Below are 22100 nucleotides of genomic sequence, written 5' to 3' on the forward strand. Positions count from 1 at the left end.
ATCCGAGTTGAGTGAACTCGGTGTTCTAGAAAGGCACAAATTATCACTGGTCAACCTCGACTCTGTAATTAAAGCATCTTTGTCTTAATGTATCCAAAGTTCCTACAACCCAGTCAAGTACCGTTTAGATTTAGGTGAACTAAGCATGCAGGACATCCTGTGACTTTTCTGGGGGCGTTTTTCAGCAGCTCCATTGCATATTGCTCTTTTTCATGGATTTTCAGCATTTCCTCAGTCAGGAACACTTTATTTCATAACCAACATACCAAACAAATGCAAAACTTCTACCTTCTGTGAGTGAGTGGTCTCCTAAATACAAAAATGGAAGATGATAGTGAATGTAACAGTGTAAGAGTGTAACAGTGGGCATCTTCATTATGCGTCATGGCCAACGGAGTACTGCAGTGGCACTGTAAATGGCAATTTGTCTAGTGTGTGAGGGTGAAGAATGAGGATTTTCTGTCATAAATTTTTATTGGTATTTACTAAAGATACTTCAATGAAAGCATTCAGACTCACTTTGTAGGCAGTCAAAATGGAAACGAGAGAAGTAGCCTTCAGTAGCCTTTATTTTCTGAATTTTGTTTTGGTGTTTTTTTGTTTCGTTTTTCTAGGAAGTTTAGTGGAGATCTCTAGATTCCTTGTTAAAATACTTCTTGCATGATTATATATTAAATTAATTTTAAGTAACTTTTAAATAATCATTTTGATGACTCTTCAATTTATTATGGCATTTCTCTAAATCTTTTTTATAGTATTGTAAGTACTGTTGCTGTGCATAATTGTACAAGGATTGAAGTCATTGCAGGGTGGAAAAGGAATTTGAGTTGTACTACTAGAGCCCTTTGTTAGAGTGTTTTTATTCCTTTCAAAATAAAATAGGTATTAATACAGATTAGAGGGCCAATGCTCCTCTACTAAGAGAGAACTTTTCTTTGGCGTATTAGATCTCTGAGGAATTCTATACCATCAAAAATGTCTTTATTAATATTACTTTGTTAAAGTTGTTGGTGTATGGGAACTGCTGAGGCACGGCCTGAACCTCTGATTGACCACCTGAGGCGAGCACTGAGTCAGCCACAGGAGCACAGGTGAAGGCAATTCAGCTGTGTGCCGGAAGGGGGGGAGCCTGGCTGCACCCCTCCTAGACCTATTGAAGAGCTGGCTGCCAGAGGGGAAGGATCTCTTCTGGAGATCACCTCTCTTGGTGTTTTCTGTTGAGCTCAACCAAAGGGTAAGCTCTTCCACTTATTCTCTTTTGTGATCGTTATCTACTTTGCCTAATTCTCTTGACTATATTGTGATTATAACATCTTGATATCTATTGATTACACACAATTATATTGTGATTATAACATCTTGATTATACACTTGGTAATCTCACAGAAACAAAGCTGGTTAGGTGTATTAGGTGTGCTGTATTACTGTGGTAGAATTGTCTATAAGAGAAGCAACCCTCCATACTGAAAGCAAAATTCAGCTCTCTTCTTCAAATAGGGGCAATTATTTTGACTCTTTAGTGGCTATAACTGAAATAGAGCTAGTGACCTCACAGAAGTTAGTAATATTAATCTGATACTTTGAAATTGGGATTATGCAGCTGTCTTAAATTTGTACTAGTAACTGAAACTACTGCTTGTACAACTGAGCGCATCTGAACATTTAATAGAAAATAAAAATGTGTGGAAAGAAAATATATAATCAAAAATGACAGAACTGTCCCGTAGTTTCCCAAAATGCAGTTATTCAGCTATTTAGTTAACAGCATGCTGGAAAACTGCGTTCACTGATTGCTAAAACAAAACTACAGGACAGACTGCAAGCAAAGAGTTCTTGTTTCCTCTTTCCAGTTTCCAACATGGAATGCTCTGCCTTCCAGATCTATTAATTAAGTTAACGTAGATTTTGACATAACGAAACTCTGAACTTCCATGTGATTCATCTCTGTATTCAAGATGAAGAGTGTTGTTTTTTTTTCCTTTTCCCATGCCCCTCTCTATAGAATGCAGGTGAGATTTCTGTTTAACATCTGCTGAAATCACTGAAACGTCTTGCACTGATTTCAGTAGAAACTGGATTAAGCAGGTTTTGTCTTTGAGCTTTGTGCTTAACAGAAAGAACCTCTTTCCCTTTGACTTGGCATTTAATGGCATACTACCTATTAATTTTCAACAGTCAAGGCAATGAGAGTATTATCATCAAGAGATAGAAAATAGTATATGATTCATCTTTAAACTGCCTTCCTTTAAATTGAATCTGCTGAAAAGCAAGAGTGCAAGTAAACACTAGAATAGCAGACAGGTCTTTGCAAGATTGGAGCCTGATCTTCAAAGTTTATCTATATTCTAAAACTTTATTTATGTTTTATTGTTCAGAAATTAAAACAAACATGAACTGTTTACACATTCTATATATTGTGCTATATATTAATATTATATTATATTAATTATATTATTGTTCTATATATTATTATTTTTATGAAGGTTATGTTCTTAGCATTGTTAATATATAAGTTGTTTCCTGTGATATTTAGTATCCTTGATCTGCATACACAACTCTTCATACGTAGAGTTCCATTAACGAAGTGGGAATAGAATTTGTACCTACATGCAACTTTTTAAATCCGTAGTTTCTTTCTTTTTCCTTTACTTCTTCTAACAGATCATTTATTAATATTACTTTTCAGAAAAAACAAAGAACAAAGGATCTGTCCCAGCTGTTTCATTCATACAATCCATATGATCATAAGGTAAGGAAAAATATGCTATCTACATTTGTTATTAAGAGTAATTCCAAACGTCCATAGTAATTATATTTTATGTTCATGCAAAAATGAAATAAAATTGAAAATTGAAGGCATTCATGTTACTTAAATTATGCTGTCATATGAATGATTTTTGGTTTCTTCACACCAAGCTTGAGAAGCTGCGTTTTCTGATTTTTGGAATCAGTAACTTGCTTTAACCTCTTAGAAGTATGATTTATAGATTGTCGATAAATGTGCAAAGTGACCATGTGTGCTATCTGATTTCCTTCTTTTTTCTCTCTATTCAGAAGCTATGTTATTCCTGAATGATACTTAGACTGTTGTGTCAATTATGCCTAGAGATGTCTGATACTAATGAATTGTCTATTGATTCTGAAGCTATCACTGAAAGATGCTGTTTTGCCTCCTGGTTGTTTGGAGAAAAGTAGCTGTTGTAACTGTAATTTGATCCTTGTTTGTAAAGTCTGTGAACCCTGAAAGACTGGAATCATTGTTTGCTGCATCTTGTAAATGGGGGGTAAGAAGGCAAGATCACTTCCCAAAGAGTCATGCAATGTGGAGTCAAAGAACTAAAGCTGTTACAAGGAGATTTTGGAGTACCACGAGTCAGAGACAATAAAATCAGGTTGAAAGGCAGCCATTACAACATTTCTGCGATGCCAATAATCACAATGCTTTTGTGTAGACTTTATGAGAAAGAATGCATTAAACAGTTTGAAGAGAGAGTAAAGAAAACTTGTAAATATTTTCAAGGAGTTTGTCCAGTCTTGGATCCATCTGTGGGCATGCTTTTTTAGGCAAGTACACTAGATTCTTCAACAATTTGTCAGCAGTATGACATCACTGTCTTTGCTTCTGTTTTGCAGAGCACGTGCCATTTTGTAAGTGTACATGTGTAACTAAATATACAGTGGAAAAAAGAGCTGAGTTTTATATTTGGGGGAAGAACATAGCAGAAGAGTGTATGTATGCACGTCTGTCTATGTATGAACACATGCGAAGTGTGTGCATAGCTATACAAACAGCTGTGAGAAATAAATACATTCTCTATATATCAGTGGATTAAATTCATCAGACAGGCTGTTGCTAAGAGAGTTGCACAGTTCCCATCTACATTGGCATTTACAGTTTCAAAAAAAAAAAAAAGAAAACGTTGTCAAACAGTAGATATTCTGCAATTTTATTAATTATGTATCATTTCAAGTGGAATCCATCTCTTTGAAGTATTTCCTATGGATCATCTTTGATTGTCTGTGAGACCTGATAAAGCAAAAGTTAAGGATCTATGAAAATAGATAAATGTGAAGCATAAAGGACATTAGTGTGACAAGATTTTGAATGGGATTGTTATTTTTTTGAGTTGAAGCTTATTAAGTTAAATGCAATAGTAAGAAAATTAATATCTAATAAGGAGAGGCATCTGATGATCCAGAAGCTTTGATATTCTTCTCCGTATTGAAATTCTCCTGTATCAAACCCTTGTTATTCATAGAACAAGGAAATTCCATTATTCTTTTATTAGCACTTTCAATGGACCTTGGCCATTTGTAACTCCTGCTGCCTTCCTGCTTGTATCCTTTGTGGCATTGTATCAAAGTATCCTCAGATGATTTTGGCTTGAGTTGTGAAGAGTTTTGCACTCTTTACAAATTAGTCATCAGGTAATGTGGAATTGAATGTAAATGCTTGGATATGTTCCCTTTTGATCTTTGTTTTAGGACATATCATAAATTATTAAAAATAGCACAATTGTCTGGTGAGTGGTTTTGACGCTCCCTTCTTTTGCTGTTTCCAAAGCACATTCCACATATATATATATATATATATATATATATATATATATATATATATATATATATATATATATATATACACATACATACATATATATATGTATGTATGTATATATATATACATACATACATATATGTATGTATGTATATATATACATACATACATATATATATATATATACACACACACACACACACACACACATATATATATATATATATATATATATATATATATATATATATATATATATATATATATATATATATATGAGAGCAAAAGGAAAAATAAAAATAAAAAAGCAGGACAAATGGAATCAAAAAAATCCAATTTTCCATTGGACAGGAAGGGTTTTCCTTCTGCTAACTGCTTGGTCTGACTCATTTCAGGCTTCTTGCTTTGTGCTGTTCATTTTCACCTTAGTTGCCCACTTCGCAATTGTTGCAGTCCAGGGAATGGCAGCAGTAATCAACATTAGTTGAAAATACAGACGTTTCAAGTAGAGATCTGTTTTACTAGTTTTACTGAAATTCTGTTTATCTGATTAAATATCACACAAAGGATTGGATTGGGGGGGCATTGTTATTTTGTAGATTATTTTCAGCAAGTGTAAGGAGGATATTTTTGCTTTATGAAAGTATTGGTGATCCAGAATCATGATGTGAATTACTTGCAGTACTCACTAACTTTTTTCTTGGTTGGTTAAAAGCCTTTTCTCTGAGTCCCATTCTGAAGTAGAAGTGGGATAAACTTAAGAGTAAGTTATGGCTTGGTTGTAGTAGTTAAAACAGATGAAATAAAATGATTGAAACAGAACCGTCTACCAAGCATTGATAGAATTTCATGCTTTTGTGATGGGGTATCACATAGGAAAGAGAAAAACTAATCAGAAAAAAGTTCATTCTTCCAAGTTCATGCTTCAATCAGTAAACCAGAAAATTATGTTTTGATGGAGTGACCACCCTAACCTTACATACCTTACTTTATGTTTGGTCAGAAGACTGATAGAGACAGCAGCTATTTCTTGAAATTCTTCTTCAGTATATATTAGCCTTTATAGTGCGAGTTTCTGTATTGTAATAGGCATTTTAAAGGTCTGTGGTTGTGCATTCCCAGATGAAAAGCCAGGTCTTCTGTTGAGAGGGAAGGCAGGCATTTTCTTTTCCTTCCATTTCTTCTGTGGAGTTTTGTCACATACCTAGCTGAGGCCTCAATTAAGCAGCAAAGGAGCAGGATCGTTAAGTTCTTCCATGCCAAAGAGATGGAAATGTGGGAGAAAATCTGCACCTGCTGATAACAGAGGAAGAGTAGTTAAGCTCCTGCATTATTTAATTCATAAATGTGTGCACTTTACTTGCCTTTGTCGTTGGTGAAATCATGAAATAGCAAACCTCAAAAACAGCCTTTCAGTTGTGTTCTTATCCAGGGGGATTTGGTCCTGTTCTGTTCCACCCAGTGTCAATGTGGTGTTACAGAGTCTGTGGGTCCTCCAAAACTGTGCCTTCCACAGAGCTCGTTGTAGCGTCAGTCTGGAATGGATGGGAAGTGTCTTGAACTGTTGATGTAAAACATATGAGAAGCTCCCTTTTCTTCTAAAATATATACTTTCTGAAGCTGAATAATTATTTTGAAAATGCAGATATATACATCTTGGTTATTAAAAATCATTCCAGGTAGATGTTTGACATCTGTTCAATCTTATTTCAGGATGTTTAGTAACACTGTGTTCTATTTGTAGACGCTGCCATTCCTTATTGTGAAATACTTACTTTTTCCTGTGTTTACGTAGAGTAGAAATATCAATTTGCTTTCTTAAGGGTCAAGTTCTGGCTGATGTCTATTCTTCTAGTTATCAGCAGAACAGCTCTTCTGATAACCCGTACAGTTTATCCTTCTCTAGCACAATCAGAAAGGTAAGATACAAATGAGACTCTCATAAAGTGTACCAACCACCTCACACACCTGCACACCTCAATAATTTTATTCTGTCTGCTATGGATGTTTAAGTTCCGTGGTATCTTCCAAATGGTGTTAGCCCTCTGAAACTTGGCCCTATTTTGATAGCGTGTTACTTGATCAACACAACAGGTTTGAGGAGCTTGATATGAGCTTCAGGTTCCAGTACATGGAAAGCATCCAAATTCACCATCAGAGAACCTAGTTCCTTTTTTCTTTCTGTTGAATGAGTAAGTATTCAGTCTAGCCCTGGAGCAGATGTTTAAAATGATCAGAACACTGATGCAGAACATTGATGCAGAACACTGTTTATACTTACAAAAAACAGAATATAGCACAATTGCTGTTCGTTTTGTTGCTCTGCCTTCTTCAGAGGATAGTCTGGAATAGAGACCTCAGGACACATCCATTTTTTCACTAAGCTCCTGCAGTGAGAAATCCTCCCTGAACTCAGCTCTGGATTTGTTTCTATTTGCAGTCTGAATTTCTTGCCTAGGAATAGGACATGAGCTCCGAAAAAAATAAGGTCATGGAATATACACAGTGCTAGTGGGCTATTATAGCATGCTTTGTATCAGACCAAACAAGAAATAGTCCATGTTTGCATCATTTGCAAGGAGTTTTTTGAGAGAATTCTTTCCCTGCTAAAATTGCTCAGGATTTAAAAAAATGACTATTTCAGGAGATGAGCTCTAATAGATGCAATGCTAATCAAATAGGTGTAAAATCTTAAAGCTTCACACTTTAAAATGTTCCATATTAATGCGTTACAGAAATGTTAAAACTAGAGCTAGAACTTCACAGACAATGCCTGTGTGATTGGCAGGTTATATGGACTATTGTATTGTGGCACACAATTAAGTGACAGAAAGCTTTCTCTTTTCTCTCTTTTCTCTCTCTCTCTTTTTCTTTTTTTTTTTTTTAGCTCTTAACCTGGTATACAGTTTGGGCTGGGGTGGGAGCAGTCTCTTACATTCACTGGGTTTTGATAAATGTAGAAATGATCATAACTGGCTCAAGGAAGATTAGCATGAAGATGATGCAGAACTCAAAGGTGAGGTGCTACTGGCTGCTGTCCTTTACAGATTTGCTGTGAGAATTGTTTTCAAGCAAGTATTTCAGCAGTGCACTTAGTCTTGCTCCTGTTTCTAACAAAATAAGTAACCTAATGTCAGCAGCCTTACATCTGTGGTTGCAGGGCGTTCTTTTCTTCCGCAGGGAGCACTGCCACTGGGAACCAGTGCAACTGACTTTGTCATGGTGTGCGGAAACAGAAGTTAAGAGATCTTTTGAGACCCATTTCCCTGCTTGTGAAGTCCTTCCTTTTGTTTTTCTTTTGTGTTCGGGGAAGCTGGACCCTATCTGCATTCTTCACAAAGAAGCAAAATTGAATTTCTGATGCTCGCTGAAAGAAGCAAACCTAAATGCCTGATTCTTGGCTAACATTCTAATGGCAGGCATCACTCTACTCTAGCTGCTTTGTTAACTGGATCCTGAGATCTACTTCTGAAGATGTGTCTGCACTGGGTGTGACTCGATTACATGAGAGAACATGTAAATGGAAATGTTGGACAGCTTGTGGAGTTGTAGGTGTTGCTACGAGAGTAACTAATTGAAAGAAGCTAGTGAAAAATTACAGCACTGTTGTGGTATTAAACGTATTTGGCTGATGAGATTTACTAGTTTCAGTAATCTTCGCTCTTATCTCTTTGATAATTCCGTATTTCCCAGGCTTTGCTGCCTTCTGTTTCTTTATTGCTGAACATAGGTGACATTTCACTGACACTGGCATCAGGAAGTTGTCTTGTTTCATCCAAAACTGCACTAACATCACACCGGTGTTTGGTTGTTGCTGAGCAATGACAGAGCATCTGGGGCCGGGCCACTCAGTGAGGCAGAGCTGATGGTGTGGCAACAGGTGGGGTGAGGCCAGAACAGTGCCTGAGTTAGACCACAGGTTATTCTGTACCCCAGGACACCAGGCAGAGGCTGCTGTGGTGACACCTCATGGTGCTGGTAGCCGTCAGGCAGTGATATTGTTGCTGTGCATCCAGTGGTAAGTAATTGCATTGCAGCTATATATCTTGTCATCGTTGCTCTTCTGTTCCCATTTTCCTCTTAGTAAATAGCTTTTATCTCAGCCCATGAGCTCTATTTTGTTTCTCGTTCTCTCCCTCATCCCACCTGGGGGCAGGGGTTAGTGGACAGACAGCTGCATGGTGCTGAGCTGCTGTTGGGGCAAACCTCAGCAGAAGCGTCACCAGCTGGCAAGTTTCAGTAAGCCAGGTTTGGGTGCTTTTAGAAGTATTGGGACTGGCAATTTCACAACTGCTAAAAAAAATACGAGCAATTCTTGGCAATTTTTTAAGCAAGAGAGAAAGAAATTTGTTCTGAGATTTTTCAGGTAATGACTTGGGTATATGATTCTGAAAAATGACAAAAATCCTTTTAAACTACTTTCCATTTATTTGAAGAACAGCATTATACTAAATCATGAGGCAACTGTGAGTTTGCAGAGACTGTGATACAAGCCACAGTCTGAATTTCCTAATGCAGGTGCTTTGAGTTGTTCTTCTGTGAGATGAAAATACTTTCTAGATTATTGCTGAAAAGAAACAGAGCCTTTTGCTATCTCCTGCCTCAACATAGATAGTAGTTTTATGTGATAGCTCAGATGGCAGATACAACCACATTTTATGGAAATATTCTTATTGTAACCTGCATCCATTCTTCTCTTTTCCCGTCCCTCATGCTTAGAACTGCTTTTTGGAGGAGATTGCATAAAGCTGTTTTGTGCTCTTGATAGGATGTAAGGCTTCAAAGTAGACTGCTGAAAGAGAAAAGCAATTTCTGTTTGGAAGAGTAGTGCAGTGGCCTTGTGCTAATGGCGTACTTGAACATTACTTGATGATAGGGAAGAAAATCTAATGGCCTGAAAAGCTGCTTTTTTTTTTTTTTTTTTAGCTTGACTCTTAGCTGTATTGAAGTTTATGCAATCTGTAACACAAAGAAAATTAATATATAGACAGCTTACAAATAGCTGTTCAAATACCAGTTTTAGGGGTTTGGGAGTAGAAGCAAAAAAAAGGCAGTGGGATGAAAGTGCTTATTTCTCTGTTGAATAGGCTGTATAGAAAAAGATATATCTGCTGTCTTAATTCTGTAGCTGGAACGTTGAGATAAAAGACATGCAATCTCATTTGAGATGTATCATGCCCAAAAAGAAAAAGGAAATAAAAGCAGGTAGCTTTTGTAGGTAGCAGGTAGCATATGTGCTTAACGCTGCAGTTAAAATTCTATTTGGTGCTTTTAACTTTTTCTGTAATTCAGTGTTTAAAGCATCAAACTCATCTGATGCTAACTGAATTGTTTGGGATTGTTACCTCAGTTATCACTCAAAAGGGAAGCTTTTGCTTTTTTAGCTTAAATGGATGCCGCTGTGTCTTTCTACAGTGTAATTAGTAGAAGCTTGTAAATTCAAATTTTCATTGGTAAGTAAAGGTAATGCTTTGTGATGAGGCATAGACTTAGATATTTAATAAGTTACCACAGATATTATTGAAATATTTTTTATTAGTGATCTTTGGAACAGTTAATGAAATACACTGATGACATCCTCCCCATTTACTCCCATGTAAAAACATTTTGGAAAATGTGAGAAAGAGTAACAAATAAAGGTAAAAGTGATCACAGAAAAAAAAAAAACAACGTCATGAAAAAATGTGACAAAAGTAAAATGTTTCAGAAGCTTCTAATACAAATTGCAGTTTGATGGGGGCAGTTAAATAATGAAAACAAATTCTGCACACATCATTTTGCACAGCGTAGAAGTCTTTCTCCATATGGCTGTGGTTGTATCCAAGTTATAGTCTTACTTTTTGGACAATTGGTTAGACCAAAGTGACACTGACAAGTAGGAGAAACTGTGAAGAATAGCAACAGAACTGATTATTTGGGGTTTGTTATCCTGGGTGGGAAAAAAATAAATTAATACAGCTTTCATCTGTGGCAGTTGCACAAGATACACAGCACATATATATTTTCAATTGAATCATGGAAATGATGTCATTTACTTCACAGTTTTTCTCCCTGATAAAACATGCAAATGCTAGTGTAGCAGATTGCCTAAAATAAGCATTTTCTACCTCAAAAAATGCTGAATTACAAAGTGATGGACAAGATTTATAGGGACATCAAGTATCTGTCATATCAACTCACACAGAACAAGTGACTTGGGGCACATTAATCTTCTTGTTGCTTTACAAAGAAAGGCATTGCCTTTCTTTGCATGTCTCTTTCACCTGTATAGCTTGTCCATCATAACTGTGATACTGACACAGAAGTGTGAAAAAGAAAGGTATTTCTAGCTTTCTAAAATTAGTTTCTGTAAAACCTTGAAGGTACAAAATGTAGACAGACGTAGCCATGTTAAAATTTCTTCCAAACTCTGATCTTTCTTTAGCAATGAGATGGAGTATGGAAATAATGATCTGTGGCCATATGAAGTTCAGATCAAGTTCAAGTATCTTTCCTTCCCCTACTTCCTAACATCCCCTTTGACTTATATTTCTCTGTCCCTGTGCAGTATGTAGTGGATTAGATTTCTCAATTGTAAGACAAGTTTGAACTAAAAAAGAGATTTAGATTAGACATTAGGGGGACATTTTTCACTCAGGGTGGTGAGGCATTACAACAGCGTGCCAAGAGAAGCACCATCCCTGGAGGTATTCAAGGCCAGGCTTGATGAGGCCCTGGGCAGCCTGATCTAGGGGTGGCAGCCCTTCCCACAGGAGGTTGGAATTAGATGGTCTTTAAGGTCCCTTCTAACCCAAGCCATTCTATGATTCTATTATCTTTTAGTTTTTCTCATTTTTCCCCCCCTTTCTTTCTTTTTCTCTCCCTAAAAAATATTTTTCTTCCATGCAGTCTACCTTTTTTTCCTCCTGTTTCTTCCTACCTATTTTGTTTAATATCTTCTTGAGGTTTTAATGTTGTATTCTCTCTCCATTTACTTTCTATCATTTGCCCTTGCATCCATATCAACTGCCCTTCCGTTGCTGGCTTTTTGTTGGTGGTGTTTTTTTTCTTAATATAGAGCCCAGTATTTCTACAGATGTACTTTATGATGGTATTAAAATGAGTGAGGGAATCAGTGTCACTTTTTGGAGAGGAGGTGCAGCATGTAAGAATGCATGTGTGCAGTATGGTAAGAACCAATCCACAGGGACATGAGAGTATTGTTGATAATGAAGTTCTTCTCTCTTCAAAAATGTAGACTTTGATGATGGCCGAAATGTTCTTATGACCAAGCTCTTCCAAGCTTATTTGTTTTTAATTAATTACATATGTGGAGACTCAAATTTGGGAACTTCCCTAATGAATGTGATAACTGACTTTACCTTCTGTCCACCAACTTTTTGCTGGAGGCAAAACTTGGTTTTTTGCTCATAAAATTATTGTAGACTTTCTGGGTACTTGGTGAGTTACTTAAAGTTCAAAGCTTTACCCAGGCAGGTGTCAGTGCTTTTATTTGGGATGTAATTGGTCTTTCTTGCATGGACTGAGCATATTATGTTTACTTATCTTTTTTCTCCTATTTAACAACTTCTGAAACTGAAATTAATTTCAAGTATTAGTCAGAAAGGGTCTGATTTCAAGTAAGTTAGAGAAGAATGAAATCACATTCTTCCCAATCTGTAAAAACTCATTTCTGTTAGCCCACTGTTAGCTGTGCTGAGCTTTAGTGTACCAGGAGTGATCAAGAGGCGGCAGGAAGACAAGTGCAAACCTAGAATTTGTTATAAATGCAGGTTAACAAAACTTGTTTTGTTTCGTAAATGTGAAGTGATCTTCATGTTACTTTTCCTCTCATTTAGGAATATAGTTTTCATCCAAAAATCTTATCTATCCAAAGATGTATTCAATACGCTATCCATTCTTCCATTCATGTTTTGGAAGAAAGACTCCAGCTTGATAAGCATGCATGGCAGCCTTTTTCTTCAGAATTTACTGACTTATTTTAAATTTCTGGGAGATTCCACCTTCAAAAATTATCTTCCCAAGAAGCTGCAGCTATGTCCTGTAATTCTGCAGAGGTTGGTTCTGAAGTCTAGAAAACGTGGAGCCAGTGGCAGATTTAAGGTTTGGTATCTCATGATCCCTCAAGATAAAAATGGGGCATTTTATCTCCTTAAAGAAACAGGACTTTTACAGTTTTTTCATATTAAATGACTTTTCAGTATCACTTTAAAATTTGATATCTTTGTGTCGTTAAGATGGTACTTTAATTCAAGTAAATACCGCTTTATTTTTCACTTGTGAAGTTTTTAAATATACTAGGCTTAATTTTTCTTTCACGCTTTCCTCATATAATCCTGATAGATCTAGTCATATGGCTTTACTTAGAAAAATAAACAAATGAAAGTAGTTGCCAAAGGTCGTTAGAACACTAGTTGTTTGTTTGTTTTTTTTTTCTAAAATACATAGCTTGTTCCAAAAGTAATACCTCCCACTTATTTCTGTGGAAACGACAACGGATACAAAGAGCACAGTAACACTGTTTGATAGAGAACATTCTCAGCTGCAAAATACACTATTTGTCAACATAGTCACCACTATTAGCTATGCATTTTTGCCAGCAATGCAAAAGAGCCCGCATTCCATGCTCAGAAGAATCACCAGTGGAGGTTGCAGTCACTGTTACTGTCACTGTCACCACTGCTGAAGTGCACCACCCATCTCTTCCCTGTGCTCACATCCGCTGTTTGGTCTCCTTCAACATTAAGCAAGCATCAGTGAATGTCAGTGGGTGCCTTGTTTCTATGGGGAGGAGTTCAGTACCACACTTTTGCTTCATACGCGCTCAGCTGTCATTGTGTCAGACTGTCCCTCTGCTGCCATCTGTCACACAGCAACAAAATGCAACAGAATATTGGTGAAAAGGTTCAACCTCTACTGCTGTACTGCCAACATCTGCCTCTGAAGTTGTGGGCCAACATCATAAACTATAAAGTGTTACTTTCAGAGCAGCCCTTCTAGATTTCAAAGAAATTTGATACAGGTAGTGCACACAGGAGAGCTGTTGTGATGAAGGACTGATGGTGCAAATACAATCAGTCATTCTGACAAATCCTTTATTTCATTCCGTCTTCCCTTTTCCAGGAAAAAATACCAGTGTTCTTATTGTTGTTCTTTTCCATGTCTCCTCTAGTAATCCAGCTGTCCTTTATTGTTATTTATTGGAAGAGGAGAAGGTCAGGAAGGTCAGGAATAGTCAGCATGGATTCACCAAGGGAAAATCATGTTCAACCAACCTCATAGCCTTCTATGATGGCATCACCAGCTGGATAGGTGGGGAGAGAGCCGTGGATGTCATCTACCTTGACATCCACTTTGGCTTTTGATACTGTCTCCCACAACATCCTGATAATGAAGCTGAGAAAATGTGAGTTAGATGAGGAAGGTGAGCTGGGTTAAGAACTGGCTGACCAGCTAAGCTCGGAGGCTGGTGATCGGTGGTACAGAGTCTGGTTGGAGGCCTGTGACTAGTGGTGCTCTCTAGGGGTTGGTGCTGGGTCTGGTTTTGTTCAGTGTCTTCAGTGACGACCTTGATGAGGGAATAGTGTCCACTCTCAGTAAGTATACTGATGATACAAAGCTAGGAAGAGTGGCTGACGCACCTGAAGGCTGTGCTGCCATTCAGCAAGACCTGGACAGTCTGGAGAGCTGGGCAGCAACAAACCAGTTAGGTTTAACAAAAGCAAGTGTAAAGTCTTACGCCTGTGAAGAAATAACCAGAAGTATCAGTACAGGTTGGGACTTGACCTGCTGGAGAGGAGCTCTGCAGAGAAGGACCTGGGAGTCCTGGTGGGTGGAAGGTAGGCCGTGAGCCAGCAGCATGCCTGATGGCCAAGAAGGCCAGTGGGATCTTGGGGTGCATTTAAAGGAGCATGGCCAGCAGGTGATCCTCCCCCTCTGTTCTGCCCTGGTCAGGCCTCACCTGGAGTACTGTGTCCAGTTTTGGTCTCCCCAGAACAGAAAAGACAAGGATCTCCTGGAAAGAGTACAGCAGGGGGCCACAAAGATGAACTGGGGCCTGGACATCTCCCCTGTGAAGAAAGGGTGAGCAACCCGGGTCTGTTCAGCTTTGAGAAAAGAAGACTCAGAGGTGATCTGATAAATGTCTATATCTTAAGTGTGGGAGTCAAAGGGACATGGCTAACGTCTTTTCACCAGTCTGTGGGTACAGGACAAGGGGAAACAGCCATGAACTGGAGCATAGGATGTTCTGCGCCAATACACAAAGGAACTTCTTCACAGTGAGGGTGAAGGAGCACTGGAACCGGCTGCTTGGAGAGGTTGTAAGTTCTCCTTCTCTGGAGATAGTCAAGACCTGCCTGGACGCCTATCTGTACAGCCTGCTACTGTAGGGAGCCTGCTTTGCATGGGGGTTGAACTTGATCTATAGAGGTCCCTTCCAGCCCCTACAATTCTGTGATCATTTATGAGGTGCATGTATGGGAAGTTGTGTTCTTTTTATGGCTTTTATTTTACACTTTCATATTTAAAAGGCCTGCTTGCTTTACAACCTTGCAAGACATAAGCCACCACTGTTCTCCGTTGCAGATCCCAGCATTGTTTTCCACAGAACATTTGCAGAAAATGCCTAATATAAAACAAAAAAAGAACCATTTGTAAGCCCTGTGCTGGAACAGCCATTAAACACCAATTCACGTGGCAGACAGACGGTGGCAGCTTCCTTGTTAATGCGTGGCACAATTCCATATTAAATCAAATGGAAAGTGGACATTTTGACAGATATTGTCATCAGCGCAAACATTATTAAAGAGTTTGCTTTCAATCTTTTACTTAAAACACATACATTTGCCTCACAGAGTCTTCTCAGTCAGAGCCTACAGCAGTGAGTACTACTTCTCCAGGTTTTGCCTAACAAAGCCTGCTCTGTTTCTGTCCGTTCCTCAGGGCGCTGACACTATGTTTATGGCTTCCTCTGCATGCTATGTGTTAGGGTCTGTGACCACAAATTCCATTTGTGAGCACATCGTTGTGGATAGCACTCGGTGGTCTTTTCAGTTTGATTGATGCTTCTGGTTTTGCACCATCTGGCTTTTGATAGGCTACATTAATCATATCCTGAACTAAGAATATTTATTCAGGATTTTTTTTAATAAGTACATGTATGTGGAAAAGTGTATTTATGTGTTTGTGTACTTAATTCCTGTAGGTTCCTGTCATACAAAGAGCAGATACACAGGTTTCAGTTTTACTTCTACTATTTTATTACGCTTTCTATCATCTACTTATAGTTGCTTCCTTATGTTGACATTGCTTTCTGTTTGGAACAATGGACTTGACTAAAGTATGCTTGCATACCAACTGTTTGAAGTAAATCTTAAAATTTCTCTTTCCAGTGCTTTGGTACTAAACTACAATCCTTTGCTTCTTTAGTAAACATAGCTTGAGAAAAATAGTTTCTGAAAGAGAACATCATCAGGTTTTAAATTTTGTTGGTGTAAAATATTTTTAAGTTGTTGTATTTAAGTTTACATGTTGGGAAAATTTAAGACTCTCACCAGTACATGCAGTATACAAAAGGCAGTGATCTGCCCTATTGAAGACTTTTGACTAAATCTGACATCATGGTACAGAAGGACTCTGTGTGTAACTCAGCAGGGAGGTGGATTGGAACAGGCTTGATCTACTCTTTAGAGTAGATGAGTAGGTGAGGTTCTTTAGAGTAGGTGAGGTTCATTTTGAGTTATCTGGCATTAGTTCTTTACAATTTATAGTTTATAATTTATATAATTTCATATTTATAATTTATAAGTTCTTTATAATTTAAAATTGTACTTATGGTTCAAAACTAACGACGTGCAAGAATGGTGTTTGACACACTGCAGCAAGAAACAGTACTTAGGAAATTATTAGAAAAGTCATAAATCATAGATATTTCAGAAAATTTAGAAATACAGATACACAACTCCTTAAAGCATAGCAATGTGTTGGTGCTGCAGCACTTCTATCTCAAATTTGTTGCCAACTTTTTTGTAAAACTGTCCTTTTTCTATATACTGATGGTTTTAAGCTTGTTTTAAAAATGTTTGTTTACGCAGGTCTCACGGCTTTCTAAAACAGACATCTGTGATTGAGAAAATCTTGATTCACTAATAATTCATATTAAATTTATTATAGATGCTGACAATTAGGATAAATAAAACCTGCTCATTGTTATTATAAAAGCACCATCTTCCTTTGTATGCCATGGAGAATTTAAAAGAAAAAAAAAAAATTAATCTTCGTGGCTATAATGCTGTTCTGTATTTGCTCAGTGTTAAGTCAATTCTCTCTAAAATCAACACCTGATCCTGAATAATTTTGCTTTATGCCACTTGGATACAGAATTCCACCCCTTCTTTCGCCTGAATCATTGTAATGGCAATTTACCTCAGAGACGTTATAGAACTTAAAAAGGCAAAGTGTTGCCAACAGGCACAATCAGTAGCACCTCCTAAGCTCCCTGTTGGTTCTTCATAGAACCCTGGTTCCCCAGGCTAAATAGAGGCCCTTAGTCAGCATACTGCTCTCTCTTGTTTTCATTATCAAGGTTCCAACTTTGAACAGCAGCATCACCTTATAGATCTGCTGGAGCAAACTGGTACCTTGTTGGTAGCAAACCCCTGGAGAAAAATGGAAATTGCATTCAGTGGCATTCTGCTAAGAATCTGAACACTGTAAGGTGTGATCAGGCCATATTCACTACTATGCTAAGCTTGAAAACATGGAACAAAAGGTAAAATATTTGCAGGTATCTTCCTGAAAACTGAAAGAAACCATTGATAATCACAACTTAAACACTAGGATGAAGTGTCAAGTGATAAGTTCAGGATTTGCAGGATGGATAACAGGTATCCCTAAAGAGTGAAATATTTACACTACGGAGCGCCTTTCATATTTTTCTAAAGATATATATAGTTGTCAGCTTAGGAAGATTGCCCACAACAATTTGTTATGCCGAGATACGGACTATTGGTGTTTTCATCTTATGACTTTCAATAAGCAGTTCCATATGAAGAAACTTTTATTACCATATTTTCTGAAATGCGAGCCCTGCCTGTGCTTTCCAAGTGAAAAATTCCTGTCTGTCATACCTTAGTTCATGTAGATTTAGTGACTCAGCATCTTGGCATCAATGTCAATCAATTAGTTGTGAAGATATATGGCTTGCATTGCAGCAGTGATGCTGTATGTTATCACTACTGTGTATCCTGATTCTGTTTTGACATGGAGAACAGATGAGTCAAATTTGGAGGAGTAAGTATTTTTACTTCTTTTTTAGATCTGACTTCACTTTTTATGTTGAAAGAAGTGTAAGAAGAAAACACTTTTAAATTTGTTAAAATTTTCCTGTTTCTATATGCTTATTCAGTTTCTCATGAGACTTTCAAATAACAAAGCAAAGACCTACAATTGGGATGATAAAACCTTTTAGTAGAGTCCTTTCCAGCACAGTTTAATACTCTGTTGTATGTTTCTGATTATTGGACACAGTATGTATCCAATACGTATGTTTCTGTTATTGGATAACACAGTATCTGATTTATTGCAAGGTTCTGGGGTTTTAAAAATAGACATCATTGGTAGTTATTTTCAAACAATGAATTCTTTGTATGTTAAAATATACTGAATTTGATATGAATATTAATGTTGAACAGTAAACATGAAAATTTTTAAAAACTCTTTAGAAGGATTCTTATTTCAGAGAGATTACATACAAGTTTTTGGCTCTTTTAAATTCCATTATAAACACTGTTTTTTAGTGATTTCTTTTAATTGAGTTGTTTAAGATGAGAGGGAAGAACGTGATGCACATCCAGTGTATTCTGTGGAGGCATAACATTTGTTTTACTGGTTGCAACTGTGTGTACTGTACAGGATTTGCTTGTCTGGTTAGAAGTTGAACCTGTAAGTCAAAGCATTTTTGGAAGCAGGGAAAGTAAAAGAACTTACTTTAAAACTTACATTTTTTTTTTGTAATTCTTCGTGTCTCAGTTGGCTTATTTTTTATTCTCTATTTGTTTACAGCTTACTGTAGTTCTGAGAACGTATTTCCACACAATAAGAAAAATCTAGAACCAATGAGCACGAAGCATAACTACAATGAATATTTTCGTGTGCATGTTGGTGATGGTGGTGATTTTTGAGGAGCAGTCTCTTTGTTCAGAATCTTGCCAAAATCCTAGTTCCACTATCTGTAACAGCTTTTTTTAATTATTGTTCTTGATGAAGATGAATGTGCGCTGCACAGGGAGAGTATCAGGTGAGTGAGTGTATGAGTAAGTCTTGGCTGACGTCTTTTTTGTGCGTAAGTCGAGTATCAGTCACAAGTCATGGCTCTGCTGTATTTCCTAAGTAGTGAACAAAGTGACAAATCAGGCACCGTCTGTGTTGTGAACCCTGCCATTCTGTTCTTGCCAGAATATGATAAATTTTACCTTGCTTTTCTGAGAAAATAATAGCAGTACTTAATCGACTGTCCAAAAGCTGGAAAAGTTCCAAATGAAACTCTATTAGTGGTGCTGCCCCTTGTCTCTGGGGGTGTAGGTGTGGGCTTACACCTAAGCATATGTTTATACATATTACAGACTTATTGCTGTGTATGTTGTGATATGCTACAAATACAAACATGCTACGTAACTGAAAAGTCTTTTTAACAATTGCAATAATTTGTATTCAAAAGGAAGTAATTATTTTTATCTTATGTATCTACAGTTGAAGACTTCAAAGGTATTATAATGTTTAGGGACGTGGGACTTCCAATTTGGTTCAATTTGGACTTTCATTTATTTCAGTATTTCAGTTCTCCTTTGGTGCTGGTACATTGTGAATTTCAGGTATTTTTAATTGCAATATAATCAGATTTGAAGTTACTAGCAAATTTTTCAGATTCAACCTTTGTCTTTCATGGGAACAAAATTCATTAGGGTGGAATTCCTTTTTCCAAAATACATGGTGAAGTAGTTATTTTCTCGCTGGCTTGCTGCGGCCCTTTCCACTTTTGAACGTTTTCCTTACACTCAGTTTTGTTGCCATTCAGTTGTACTCATGATCTCAGACCCGGGTTATTATGCTGCACCCCTCTGGCATTTTAATACACTGGACAGCAGCACAACTACCTGACTACAAGCTTGTTCAGTGCTCTGTCTTCAGAAGACTCTAATAAGTAGGCACTTAAAATTGTAACCAGAAAGCATGTGTCCCTTCAGAAGCTTGAAACACGTGCTTCACTTCTAGTTTTAGCAGTTCATAAAGTCTACATGTTAATAGTTTTGTGTTAGAAATGCTAAGTCCTCTACATTAAAGATCACATTGTAAGTAGGCTGCTCTGAAAGTAGTGCCTGTTATTTATTTCCATGGAAACTGCAGCAGATACAATAGAGCACAATAACACTGTTTGATAGAGCAAATTCTCAACTGCGTAACAATATTTTTCACAGTCACCACCATTAGCTGTGAATTTTCATCAGTGATGATTAAGAGTCTGCATGCTTTGCTCATAAAAATCTGAACTGGCAGGGGCGACCTGCTGTCATCACTACTGAAGCACACTTGCATCACTGTGCTCACATTCACTGTTTGGTCTCCAGAAATGCACAGCAAGTGTTAATGAATGTTAATGGGTGCCATTTTTTTCACATGGAGGAGTTCAGGGACAGACCTTTGCCTCATCCTCACTTCCATGTCAGGCAACATTTTTATCAGACCGCCCCACTGCTGCCATCTGCTGCACTGCAACAAATTGTAATGGAATAATGGTGAGAAGCTTCAGCCTCTACTGCCATACCACCAACATCCAATTCTGATGTTGGGGGCCAATGTAATAAAATAGGAGGCATTACTTTCAGAGCAGTTGTTGTATCTTCAGAGGAGGTGACATAGAAGATTTAATTTTTTTGAACGCTTTATTTTAAGCAAATGACATCCACACAAAACTGTTTGCAGTGAGCCTGGGTAATGAAAGTACAGTGCATGAAGCCATGAATACCAATTATGCAGTTGCTTGATTTTACATGCCAAATGACAGCAGATTGTGAACACGAGATATCATGTTAAACTAGATACCCTATATACTAAGCAAAGAAAGCTTTTATAATGACTGAATATGCAGATTTTACAACATTTATACAAGATCGTTACCCTTTTCAGTTGCTTAGAACTTTTGGTGAAAATTTTGCAAGCGCCTTTTCACCTTCAAGGTTTCTCTTCACAGTAGTTCAATATTTTTTCTGAAGTGTGATAAGTCTCTCGTGGTTTTATGATTTCTGTTATCAGTATTCCATATCATTATATCCTGTAGTGCACTGGGAGTCAAAGAGTTAGTGCTCCGGTTCAGTATTGTTGATAGTTGCAGATACCTTTCACAGAAGAGAAGAACTACATCTCCGGGAAGACTTCACTGTTCTGTTTCATTTTTCCATTCAGAGGGAAAGATAAAACTGTTTGGGAGTCACAAGACTGCCCTTCTTGTTTCTGCTTGTCCTTGCGGTGTGTGCTCCACAGCCTTCTCGCCTTCAGCATTAGAGTAATGCCTTCAGTTTTTAGACACTCTCTCATTTATTAGATTTATTCGCTTCAATTCCAATTATACTGTATTATATTGTGTTGTTTCACATTCTGCTATCGTACGTAGTAAATTAGTTTTCTCCCTTAGTTGATGGCCGCTGTTTTGTTTTTAGGCCCATCTCCCTACCTTTCCTTTTCCCCCTTCCCCTGTTCCCAGGGGATGGTTCCATGGGTCCCCACACCCCATTGCTCATAGAACCAGGCTGAACTGGGCCAGAATTGTGACAAAGCCCTTTACTGTTTCTGAAAAATTGGAAATAGTTTGTGAAGAATTTAATTCAGGAGTTGTTTGGAGAGCAGACTGCTTCAGAGGACAGAAAGTACATTTTGAGTTATTAGAGTAAGGGTTTCCTGCAGGGCAGGCACGATAAAGGGTTGGCAGGCATGATAATACAAGGTTCTTTCTGGATCTCCATAGAAAGGCCTGACAACAGATGACTTCATGAAAAAAACTGATTTGATAAGATAAAATGAAAGGAATGGTACATAGTAAATCTTGCACCTTGCCCAGGCTGGATGGGACTCTGGGCAACCTAGTCTGATAGGAGGTGTCCTGCCCATGTCAAGAGGGTAGGAACTGGATGGTCTCTTCCAATCCAAACCATTTTATGATTCTGTGGTCTCATCAGATGTTGAGAACCTTGCTTTCATTCAGCATCGTATTTCTCACAATACACTGCACGTCACATTCACACGGAGGTTCCTTCTGGAGTCTCTAAGGAAGTGGGGAAAAATCACTCCCCTCTTTCACTTTTACCTCCTGTTTGAAAAACACACAGAAAGGTCTTGCCTTTCTATTTCATTTAAAGTATTTCTATTTCATTTAAAGTGTTCTACAAACTATAACACAGCTTGTACATATGTTATGTTAGATGCTTTCTCTACTCTCAGTGAAATATTCCAGGTAGGGGGAAACTCTAGAAATAAAGTGCTAGTGATAAAA

General features: G+C 37.5%; 1 protein-coding gene across 1 annotated transcript in view; it reads left to right on the top strand.

Annotated features, from left to right (window-relative positions):
* Window positions 1-22100, top strand: part of CDKAL1 (CDKAL1 threonylcarbamoyladenosine tRNA methylthiotransferase) — a gene marked incomplete at its 5' end in the record, with an annotated part of 370841 nt that overhangs the window by 282573 nt on the left and 66168 nt on the right. The window contains one exon of the mRNA XM_079533182.1: window positions 2687-2749. Within this exon, the coding sequence (XP_079389308.1) occupies window positions 2687-2749 (63 nt within the window). The remainder of the gene's footprint in view (window positions 1-2686; window positions 2750-22100) is intronic.

Source organism: Tetrao urogallus (assembly GCF_951394365.1).
Source record: "Tetrao urogallus genome assembly, chromosome: 3".
Classification (NCBI taxonomy): Eukaryota; Metazoa; Chordata; class Aves; order Galliformes; family Phasianidae; genus Tetrao; species Tetrao urogallus.